Genomic DNA, 12698 nt, shown 5'->3' with positions numbered 1-12698 from the left:
ACAACGACAACTTTTATATGGCGATCTTAGCGTCTCTTTGTCCCCATTTTAGAATGGCATATTGGCTTTTTATTTGCACAATCCAAAAGTTCACTGAAACGTTTTGGCTAAAATGCAATCCATTTTGAAAGGCAAATCTTACCCTTCACTTAAAGAAGGAAAACTATCTATTATATTTTTTAAATATGTATTTCCCATCATTTCTAGTATTGAGTTTCCAAGAACATTGGGGTCCTATATCAGTTAGACAAGTGATTCTCATACTTTGCTGCGTATTAGAATCACTGTGATATAGTAATTATTTGCCAGCCACACTTGTAGCCAGTTAAATTAGTATTATGGAAAATGACTAAGGAGAACCAAAAGTTTATCTGCAGGGCGCCTGGGTGGCTCAGTTGGTTGAGCGACTGCCTTCAGCTCAGGTCATGATCCCAGACTTCCAGGATTGAGTCCCGCATCAGGCTCCCAGCTCCTTGAGGAGTCTGCTTCTTCCTCTGACCTTCTCCTCTCTCATGCTCTCTCTCACTCATTCTCTCTCAAATAAATAAATAAAATCTTTAAAAATTAAAAAAAAAGAGGAAGTATTCTATTTAAAAAAAAGTTTATCTGCAACATTCTATTTTTTTTTAAAGGAAGGTTGTATTCCTATATTAAAGCAATTAAAAGTTAATGAAAATATAGGGAAAATAATGGTAGGATTTTGAAAGAGGTAATTTATTGAGATAAGATAAATAATTATAAACTTAATATTTGAAGCCGAACTTTTTTTATCATTTTGTTTTTTGTTTGTTTGTTTTTTAAATACTTCATTTCTTTCTTTGAGAGAGAGAGCACATGAGGGGAGGAGCAGAGAGAGAGGAGAGAATCTCGAGTAGACAAGGGGAAGCCAGCTCGGCAACCCCCCTTTTTTTTTTATCAGTTTGGTTGACTAGAGGCCATAAGGAGAGAGAAAACACAAAGCAACTTTCCAACAACTCTGCAAAGCTTCTGGAATATAAACGTTCACAAAGAATGCAGATTTCAGTCATGCTCCTCTTCCAAATTGCCATTTTCACATGTTATATGAATAAACCCAAATAATAACCATAAGCATTTTATAGACCTTCCTTTCCATATAACCAAAGAAATGAACATCCCGAGGGAAGCTGGGTAAAAAGACAATAGGTGTCCAAGTTCAGTGTCAGATGATCTCTTTATTGTGCTCCCCCACTTCCCCCCACACAGATGTTCCCTGTGAATGAACTTGGGTCTATGTGATTCATACCAGTGTGGGATGGTCCCAAAAAGTTTGAAGAGAGGAACTCAACACTTCCTGAAATGATTCTCTTTTGACATTAATTCAAATTTCAGAAGGAGCTGCCTAAGCCTTTTATAAATACCCTTGAAACATATGTGACTCAAGACCAATTTTGTTTCCTTCTGTCCTCTCAGTGGCTCTTTTATCTTACCGGAGTGATGGTACAACTTGGTTCCTGACTGTCCTGAGTGACAGCTGGGAGCCCGCCCTTTCCTCTTGCCCTGATTAAAACGCCATGAGGCATTTCCCACAACTTCAGGGCCCAGGTGCTTGGCAATACTGCCAAACATTTCTTCCAACTTAACAAAACTATTGTAATTATATCCATTAATTCTGGATTAGATAACACATTCAATCGTTTATAAATTCAGAAGATACACAGAGCAGAAGGTGACTTTGTTCTTCTGCCCGTGTTCCCCCAGCTGCCCAGTTCCCTTCCTTGGGCCTGTCAGTTTCTGGGTTTCTTCTCTGAGATAGGTATTTTATGCAGCTTTAAAAGAACACATTTGTGGGGTGCCTAGGTGGCTCAGTCAGTGGATCGTGTGGCTCTTGATCTTGGGGTCATGAGTTTGAACCCCATGTTGGGTATAGAGATTACTAAAAAAAAAAAAAGCTTTAAAAAAATATAAATAGGGATGCCTGGGTGGCTCAGTCAGTTAAGGGTCTGCTTTCTGCTCAAGTCATGATCCCAGTGTTCTGGAGGCGAGTCCCACGTTGGGCTTCTTGCTCAGCCGGGAGCCTGCTTCTCCCTCTGCTTGTGCTTCCCCTGCTTGTGCACTTGCTCTCTCTCTCTGACAAATAGTCTCTTTTAAAAAATAAACTTACAAATTAAGAAATTAAAAATTAAATAAATAGAGAGTTCCGGAGGACGGGAATGAAGATGGCGGCCTCCCAGTCTCCGGCCCGGAGGAGCCGAGAGCCCGGGGCCCCACTCCTCAGTGCACCCTCAGAGAACAGCGCCCAATGACTCCCGTCACCCTTGCCTCCGGCCGCGCTCCGAGCCAACCGAGCCTGCGACCGGTTCAAGGTAACCCCGAGCTGAGAGTCACTCCTCGGCTCTGTCTCTGTAGCCGGCTTCCCCGTTCTAATACCGAGAGCTGGAACAAACAATCCTAAAATTTGTGTAAAATCAAAAAACAATCCAAGAGGCCAATGGAATGTTGAAAAGGAGAATGAAAATTGGAGGCATCACAATTCCAGTCTTCAAGCTGTATTTCAAAGCTGTAATTACCAGGACAGTATGGTACTCACACAAAAGCAAACACCTATATCCATGGAGCATATTGGAAGACCCAGGAATGGACCCTCAACTCTATGGTCTCCAAGTGGTTGACAAAGGGGAATGATTATCCAATGGGGGGAAAAAAAGACAGTCTCTTCAACAAATGATGTTGTGAAAATTGGACAGCCACAGGCAGAAGCATGAACCTGGACCACGTTCTTACACCATACACAAAAACAAACTCAAAATTGGTGAAAGACCTAACTGTGAGGAAGGAATCCATCAAAACCCTAGAGCGAAACACAAGCAACAACGTCTTTGACCTTGGCAAATATAACTTCTTGCCAGAGGCAATGGAAACAAAACCCAACATGAACCACTGGGACTTCATGAGGAAAAAAAAAGCTTTTGCACAGCAAAAGAAACAATCAACAAAACTGAAATGTAGAATACAGAGTGGAAGAAGATATTTGCAACTGACCTAAAAGGTCTAGTCTCCAAAATCTAAGAAAAATTCATCAAACTCAATAATCAACCCCCCAAAAAGTCCAATCAAGAAATTGCCAGAAGAAATGAACAGCCAAATCTGCAAAGAACACATAAATGGCTTATGGACACATGAAAAAAAATCTTCAACATCATTATTCATCAGAGTAATACAGATCAAAACCATCCTGAGATACCACCTCACACCAATCAGATTGCTCAAATGAACAGCACAGTGCAGAGTAAGGTGAACGCTCTTACACTGCTGATGGGAATGTAAACTGGTTCTGCCACTCTGGGAATAGTACAGAGGTTCTTCAGAAAGATAAAAATAAACTATCCTATGACCCAGAAGTTCACTACTAGGTATTTATCCAGAGTGTATAAATATAGTGATTAGAAGAGGCACATGCCCCCAGTGTTACTCCAGCAATATCTACAAAAGCCAAACCATGGAAAGAGCCTTGATGTCCATTCACTGATGAATGAATCAAGAAGACTTGGTATACATACTCAATGGAATATTACTCAGCCAACAACAACAACAACAAAAACCAAAACCAAACAAACAAACAAACAAAAATGGAAATATTTTCCCTTGCAACAGTGTGGATGGAATTGGAGGATATCATGCTAAGTGAAATAAGTCACTTAGATAAAGACAAATACCATAGAATTTCATTCCTATGTGGAATTCAATATACAAAACTAATGAATATAGGGGAAGGGAAAGAAAAATAAAACAGGCTAAAAACAGAGAGAAAGACAAACCATGAGAGACTCTTAACTAAATAGGGTATATACTGAGGGTTGCATGAGGGGAAATGGATTGGGAGATGGGGTAATTGGCTGATCAGCATTAAGGAGGGACCTTGATATCATGAACACTGGGTGCTATATAGAACTCATGAATCACTAAATTCTACATACTAATTAAGAATACAGTGTATGTTAGCTAACTTTAATGTAAATAAAACTAAAATATAAATGTAAAAAAAATTAAATAAATAGAAATAAAATAATACATTTATGTTTTCTTCCCCTCCTTTTATTCTCCCATTTTACATTAATGATACACATTTTTTATTTGTTTATTTTTTCTCCTGTCCCATCACTAGAATGGAAGCCCCATGAAGGCAGGGATTTTATTCTGGTTCTCTCTCTCTCTCTCTCTCTCTCTCTTTATATATATATATATATATATATACACACACACATACATACACACATTTTTTTTTAAAAAGTGTTTTTTTAAAGTCAGCTCTGTACCCATCGTGGGGCTCAAACTCACAAATTCCTGCAAATCCAACAGAAAAACACCATACAGATTGGAAATGTTAGGACAATACAGATGATGTATTGTAGAAAGAAGTACACACATAAAGTACATATGATCCCATTTTTTTTTTTTTTTAAGATTTCACCTATTTACTTGACAGAGATCACAAGTAGGCAGAGAGAGAGGAAGGGAAGCAGGCTCCCTGAGAGCAGAGAGCCCAATGCCGGACTCAATCCCAGGACCCTGGGATCATGACCCGAGCAGAACGCAGAGGCTTTAACCCACTGAGCCACCCAGGCGCCCCTTTATGATCCCATTTAAAAAAAAAAAGATTTTATCTATCCATTTGAGGGAGAGTGAGAGAGAGCATGAGAGGGGAGAAGGTCAGAGGGAGAAGCAGACTCCCTGTGGAGCTGGGAGCCCCATGGGGGACTTGATACCAGGACTCCAGGATCATGACCTGAGCCGAAGTCAGTGGTCGCTTAACCAACTGAGCCACCCAGGTGCCCCTGTCATCCCATTTTTATGATGATAAGTCAAGGACAAACAAGTTGAATCCATGGTGATAGAAATCAGAACAGCAACCACTGAGGTTGGGCACATTGACTGGATAGGGGCACCAGGGAACTTTCTGAAGATATGGAAAAGTTTGAATATTGATATGGGTAGCAGCGTTTACAGTTGTCAAAACTCACTGACCTATACACTAAAATGTTAGCATTTTATTTTATGTAAAATATACCTCAATTTTAAAAACTTGAGAGAACTGGACTTTGGGAGCATAGTTAATCTCTGTAGATTCCAGTCACAATGGCCTTTTTTAAATTCCCCAAACACAATGCTTTTTCCCACACAACAGCTTGCATATATGCTATTCCCACTGCCTGGGACACTTTCTTTTTCCCTTTTACCAACATACAACTACACCCATTCTCTCTCTCTCACACACCCCTAGCTTTTTATAATTCACTGTATGTCAAAATACATATAGCATAGCAAATGGCTGGAATGATCCCATACCGATATAACCTGTTGGAGCTACTTTGCAAAACTCACGTATAAAAAATTGCACATTTCTCAATTTGGTGGTGGTGGTGGGGGGATCAAACTTAAATGCAACTCAGTCTCTACCTTTCTGGGTGGAGGTGGGTGATATAATCCCAGTCATTTTTGGCCACACAGCCCACTTGGCTTCCTGAGATTAGAGAAGTACCTGGGGGTTAGGACATTCAGAAAAATTGGAGACAGGCCTTTGGTCCATGTGATGGCCATTGAGATGCTTACTGTTCTGGTGGTTTTCTCAAACTTGGAAGGCTCAGACTCAAGCTCAAGCTCAATTATCAGGATGTTCTTGGAGGATCCCAAGACCTAGGAGGGGCTGAGCACTCAGTCTTCCTGGGGCCACCAAACCTCCCTCCATTCCTGTTATCTTCCGGGCTCTCTGTGGCATTGAGTCGGGGAGTCCCTGTCACTCTGGAACTTGTCCATCCTTCATCCTCCCAGTGGATTTGCACTTAAAAAAAAAAAAAAAAAAGTTCCATGGAGAACAGGTGGGAGGGGTCTGGAGAGGATTTGGGGAGACCTGTTGAAGCTGGTAAGTCCCTAGACTGGACTCAGCCTCAGCTCCCATTAAATAAGAAATGGGAAAACTGGGAACGGAGAGAGAAATAGATATTTTTTTCTAAGCTTCTAAGGGGGTTTCAAACAATTGGAGTAATTAAAAGTTCTCAGAAGTAGCCGATGGTGCCCTTTTCACCGAGGGAATGTGGGCCAAGCATGATATATTAAAAGAGAGGGAGCTGCTCTATTGAAGTTAAAAATAATCTACTGTCACATGGCTAATTTGTTGGAATGCAGCAATTAAAGGGCTGTGGGCAGAGGGAGAGCTGGAAGCAGCTGGGGAGCTCACAGGCAGAGTGCACGCCCTGGGGACTATGTTTGCAGAGAGAGAAAACAGGGTCACAGCTGACTTAGGGCACCTTATCAGAAAACCCACAAAAGGGGCAGGAAGAAGGAAAAGGGGGGTCAAGTTCAGAGCTGTGACCTTTGGGCTTATCAGACAGTGAAGGGATGGGTCAGGACTTGTCACCTGTGCTCCCGGGATGAAGGCTTTCCAGTTCCCCCTGCACTTTGAAAATGCACGCCTTTGAATTCATTTCAAAGGAATATGTAACCCAAAGGAGCCCTTTTATCCTAAATCCTTGAGAAAACAAATCTATATGGTCTTGAGGGGGAACGCACAGGCCAGCTATACAAATCTTCATTTGGGGAGTTGGGGATTTTTAAAAATTCTCGAAATTTTTGAAAAATGTGTTGAAATGTTGGAGTTGAAAGAGATTAAGTTATGTAATACAATATCTAAATTTTTCAGGTGAGGCAACTCAGAGAGGCTCATTTACTCAAGGTCACTCAACCAGCAAGTGCTAGAAGCTTGATTCTAACCCAGGTCCTTAGCTAAACAGGAGGGACATGGTGGTTAGGAAGTGCGGGACTCCCTGATGTGGAATCTGGCTCCACAAGCTGTGGAGCTGGGGGACTCTCTTGTGAGTGACTAGTCCCTCTCAGTCTCAGTGTTACCTTCTGCAAAGTGGGAATAATGATAGCACTCACCACCTAGAGTGGTTATAATGCATGTAAAGTGTTTAGTGTAACCTCTAGCCTAGAGTAAATACTTAATAAAATGTAAGCTCTTACTATCCCAGAGCTTTTTCTACACCACCCTGTATCAAATTCCTAGTGCCTTTTTGCAGGTTAACTGGCCCCCACATCGTCTTTGGTTTGGGTGGGTTTCTCTTTCTCACATCCTTTCCAAAACCTGCAACTCTGGTGGGTAGTATAAAAAGAAAAAGAGGACGAGTCACTTTCTCCTAGCATTTTCCACATTCTAACACACCAGTGCTACTTCTGCTTTCAATATGGCTCCCAAGTTGTTACTTAGCAGAAATGGTGCCAACGTGAAGAAGCCAAGTACTGTGGCCGCAAATTCAGTTATCAGATGCATCTGAATCTTTTGGAGTGCTTGATCAGTTTTCAAATTAAAAAGGGGCACCACTACCAGAAAGAACTCCGAGGGTCCAGTGGAGGTGTGGGCTTCAGAGCCTGACCACCCCTGGAAAGTGGAGGCCAAGTTCCATGCGGGCACATACAAAGAACAGAAACGTAGCTGGGGAGGGGGATGGAGAGAAAATTAAGTGGCTTGTTCAGGTTTCATTTACAACCAGATTCAAGGGTTTAACGATGTCCTGAGGGCACCTTTCCATTTTGTTGGGCTGTATTCTTGAGACTCTCTCAACTTGTTAGAATAGCCCTGGAGAGCCTCAAGCTTCACTTTTCTCCAGTTCAGAACTCTTCGAATAAAGGAATCTTCCCACACCCTGAGTTCTCCATCCCTGTTTGGCTCCTTTGAATCAAGTGCTGGTTTCTGAAACAGCAGGGCCCTGGAAATGAGCTTCTCTAATTGGCTAGATTGGATCACATGCCTCACCTGTAAGCAAGGGGAGGTGGGGCACACTGATTGACCTCCTGCTGGCTTCGCAGAAATTAGCAGTCCTTATAGGAAACAGTTCTTACAGGAAAACGGGGGTTGTAAAAGAAAGGGAAAGATAGCTAGATATAAACCACTAACATCAAAGTCCAGCAGGTATGTGCACTTTAATGAGGTGATGGTTCATAGTTCCCTTCATATCCTCGAAGCGTTCTATAATCCAAGAAATAGTAAGAACTTTTTGGAGAGGAAAACACTTTCTTCCCGCTCCAGGTATTTCCTTCCTGTAGAGGGTCATCAACGCTGTTAATGCTCTAGGCTTCTCTTTCCCCCTTTCTCCTTCTGGGCTTAGAGAAGGAAGAACATGAAGAGAAACTGGGCGTGAGTCGTCAGTGTCTTCTTCCTGGTCTTTTACGACCATGATCCTGGGAGGACGCACAAGTTCTTGTCTCACTCCACACAGGGAGGGCAGCCTGGTCCATTGCTGCTCAGGACTGGTAGGAAAGTCTGTTTAATTAGGACACAAGGAAGCCTCTTGGGCTCACGCCCAGAGTCACTGTCTCCAACCTAACATGTAGCCTTAGTAGAAGATAATCTACCTTCTCACTACCCAGACCCCTCATGGACCCAGAGCCTGAGTAGGGAGGAGGCATGCTGTCTGTTGAGTCCCCTTCTCAAAAATGGACAAGAACCACCAATTTAGAACATCAGGGACCCACGGATTCATCTTGTCACTCTCCCCTTCCTAGATGCATTCCCTGCGGAGGAGCTGGTTACCTGGGGAATCCACAGAGACTGTGAAGCGCTAGGAGCAGGCTCCCAGATTGACAACAGATTTACAACAGCAGGTGAGAGGAACTGGGATTATTTCACGTGGAGGTGGAAAAAGAAACCAAAGGAGGGGTGGCTTAATAGTGGCCTTCACCAGAACCATGCTGAGGGTGAGGCATCACTGGTATTTTTCCACCGCCTCACCCTGACCCCGATCATAGTCCCACTTGTGTCCTTCTGTGCCCACCTCTTGGAAAACAAATTGTTCCACTTCCACAGAAAGGTACAGGAGGTTGGGACAACACAAACCAAATTAAATGTAACAACATTTTATTATTATTTCTTTTTAATCACAAAAGTAATACACAGTCTGTGAAAAGAACTAATAAGTTGTAGACAGGGATAAAGATGATAACGAAAATCCACTCCTAGCCCTCAGCCCCAGGATAGCTGTTGTTAGCATTTCAGTCTCTTATTGTCCAGCCTTTTTCTATACATATTTTTAAAATTATCCTTTATTTAAAAAATATATTTAAAAATTTCAAATAAAATGGAAGTATATAATGTAAAAGATGAAAATAATATTCTCTGCAATTTCTCTTAATATTGTGATCTATATGTACTATTATTAAATTGAATATTTTTTGATATTTTGATATAAAATTGAATTATTTTCTCCTCTCTTCTGGACTTAGGAATGGTTGACATTAATGGCACTCGTTTGAGAGGAAAGTACTGATACTGTGACACCGAATTTAGAAATAGGGAAGTAAGATTCTCAGACTTACCCACAGCCTCACCTAACTCCTGCCAGGTTCCCCGGGGACTGGAATAATTTCCAAGTAAAATAGGCAACTTTGTTGAGAAAAGGAGGCAAAAGAAGGAACTTCCATAAGCCAGGACTCATGGCCTTCCTTCTCTACCAGAAATACACATCACATCCACTCTTAGCCACTTCAGCCTCCCTAGCTCCAAGATTTTGATTCTGGGAACATGTAACTGCAAGTGAACAAAGAGTCAAGGGAAAGTTCTTTATCAGCAGGAGAATTATTTTATTCAATGTGTTTCCTTACATGAGTTGGGACAATAAAGGGAAAGAATGAGAAGAAATAAAAGGCCAGTTACTCAGGCCACTTTTAATGAATCACCCCCCAGTGTCACTACCCATCCCCAGTCAGGAAAAGCTGGAGTTTTTCCATGCCAAGAAAAACAGAGGGCAGGAAGAAACAAATTACGGCCTTGTTTGTGTTTTGTGTCTTAACTATTTGATTTATAGGCCTTGATCCAGTGATTATGGATAAAAGAAAATATCCCAGTGTCCCAAACCTAACCTGAACTCTTAACCATGGGTGGGTCTCACGTCCACGGCTCAGAGTTAGTATGAAGTTAAAACTCTTTAAGAATAAAGTTTCAGGGTTAGGGGCTGCTCGTAGGCATTCTTAATCCAGTGGCAAGGCCAAATTTCTTACGCACACTCCAGTTTCAGGAAACTCTGTTTAGAAACTTAACCCCTTCTCCCTCATTCCAGAAGGTGGGCATATAGTTAGTAAACACCTACTATGTGCCAAGATACTGGGGCTATACTGGTGGACATATAAATCAACCAACATGTAAATCAGAAAAATGTGTGTAGCCATGAGTTCTATGGAGAAAAGGAAAACAGAACGATATATTAGAATGGGTAGTCACTTAGGACCAGGTGGCTCAACATAAATTTCACCAAGGGGGACACTGACCTTGAGATTAGAGAGAGGTAAAATATGAATGTGAAGGCGGGATGACAGATAACTATTCCAGGTAGAGGGAGTATCCCCTAAGGCAAGCTCATGACTGGCATGTAGAAAATAAATCATCTCAACTCAAAAGAAATTCTTGGCTATTAGGATTATTTTTCAGGAGTTGATCTAGATAGAAAGTTGATAAATGCCTTTCTGAATCTTAACTATGTAGATGTTCAACCTCACCCATAGGAAGAGAAATAGAAATAAAAACTACAGTGTGATAGCATTTTTAAAAGATTTATTTATTTTATAAAGATTTATTTGTTTGTTTATTATTTATTTATTTATTATTATTTATTTATTAGAGAGAGAGAGAGAGAGCTCACAGAGGGAGAGGGAAAAGCAGCCTCCCGCTTAGCAGGGAGCCTGACGTGGCGCTCGATCCCAGGACCCTGAGATCATGACCTGAGCCAAAGGCAGACGCTTAACCGACTGAGCCACCCAAGTGTCCCATGATAGCATTTTTTAAATGTCACATTGGTATAATTCAAAAACTTTGATAACATGCCCTGTGGGGCTGTGAGGAAGCTGTCATTTACATGCATCACCAGTGAAAATATAAATCAGTCCATTGCTAGTCCTGCAAATGCATATGCTTTTGACCTGGAAGTCCCATTTCTTTTACGTGTATATAATGATGTAAGACCAAGGTTACTGTAGCATTGTTTGCAATTTCAAAAGACTGGAAACCCAAATTTCCCAGTTGGAGACTAGTAAAGTTATGACATTCATATCAAACAATGAATATTAACTATGGAAAACTATCCAACTGTAAAAATAAATGAGGAAGCTCTCTGTGTATTACTATCTAAACATTTCCAAGTTGTCATTAAGTAAAAAAAGCAAGACATAGAACTGTGCTAGTTTTTATATAAAAGTGAGTAAGCTAAGCATAAATATTTATATTTACTAGCATTTGCATAGAAAAACTCAGGAAGGAGATACACAAAAAAATATTAAGTGATTATCTGGGGTGGGTGAGTGAAAGAGGTTGGAACGTGGGTAGAAAAGGTGGGCAAGGACTTTTCATTGAGATGTTTACTTTTTTTTAATTGATTTTTAAAATTTATTTATTTGAGAGAGAGAGATGGAGATAGCGAGAAAGAGAACAAGCAAGGAGGAGAGGGAGAAGCAGGCTCCTCGCTGAGCAGGGAGCCATACTGAGGGCTCCATCCTAGAAGTGTGGGACCACGACCTGAGCTGAAGGTAGACACTTAACTGACTGAGCCACCTGGGTGCCCCAACTTTTCTTATTTGTTTTTTGAGTTTTGAGGCATGTGAATGTATTAGGGCCGTAAAAAATTGAAGAATTGCCCCTTCTACTACCCCTTATCTGAATTTATTAATTTATCACTTAGGGGTGCCTGGCTGGCTCACTTGGAAGAGCATGAGACTCTTGATCTTGGGGTTGTGAGTTCAGGCCCCACATTGGGTGTAGGGATTACTTAGCTAAATAAATAAGCTTAAAAATTTATTGCTTAATCCATAGCCATTGTTTACCTATCCAGCCGCACCAGATGAGAAAGTTTCTACTGAACTATGTGTAGATGATGGTTAATAAAGCTGACTTCAAAAATCTATTAGCATTCGTCTAATCACCAAGGAGATTTGCTACTTACTCATCCTCTACAGATTGAATAAAGGCCGTTGACCAAAGACAATTGGAGAATTTCTAGGGCAAAACCAGCCTAAAGGAAATTGTGTTTATGGAAACATGATTTTTCAAAGTGGTCTTTTGTCCAGTAGATTGAAGTATAAACAGTGACATCATCCAGTCTATGCACTAGATTATCTTTATCAAAAAGAACCTTATGATGCAAAAAACTTCAACGTTTGAATGTCTTTTTACATCCATTCTTTCATTGACTCCACATTTGGGAGTTATTCTAGTTTTTATATATATATATATATATATTTTTTTTTTTAAAGATTTATTTATTTATTTATTTGACAGAGAGAAATCACAAGTAGGCAGAGAGGCAGGCAGAGAGAGAGGAGGAAGCAGGCTCCCTGCTGAGCAGAGAGCCCGACGTGGGGCTTGAACCCAGGACCTGGGATCATGACCTGAGCCGAAGGCAGCGGCTTAACCCACTGAGCCACCCAGGCGCCCCATAGTTTTTATATATTTTTAAAGAATATTTCTCCTTTCCCCTCTTCCTGCCCTTTTTCAACCACTAATCCGGACTTCTAACATTGTCTCTAAGTTTTGTCTGTTTTTTCCACCCATATCTTTCCACCCGTATCTTTATTGAGATATAACTCACGTACTGTGTAATTCACCTACTGAAAATGTATAATTCACTATCTTCTAGTATAGTCACAGGGATGTTTAACCACCATGCAAACTAATTTTAGAACATTTTTACTCCCCACCCTGT

At 41.0% G+C, this 12698-nt stretch overlaps 1 protein-coding gene across 1 annotated transcript in view; it reads left to right on the top strand.

The window, feature by feature from the left end:
• NIP7 (nucleolar pre-rRNA processing protein NIP7) overlaps positions 1-8738 on the top strand; it is a 60250-nt gene extending 51512 nt beyond the window's left edge. Inside the window, exon 5 of the mRNA XM_047711544.1 lies at positions 8518-8738. Within this exon, the coding sequence (XP_047567500.1) occupies positions 8518-8577 (60 nt within the window). The 3' untranslated portion in view covers positions 8578-8738. The remainder of the gene's footprint in view (positions 1-8517) is intronic.
• The last annotated feature ends 3960 nt before the right edge of the window (positions 8739-12698 follow it).

The sequence above is a fragment of the Lutra lutra genome, chromosome 17 (assembly GCF_902655055.1).
Source record: "Lutra lutra chromosome 17, mLutLut1.2, whole genome shotgun sequence".
Taxonomy (NCBI): Eukaryota; Metazoa; Chordata; class Mammalia; order Carnivora; family Mustelidae; genus Lutra; species Lutra lutra.
This window is presented reverse-complemented; position numbering and strand designations above follow the sequence as displayed.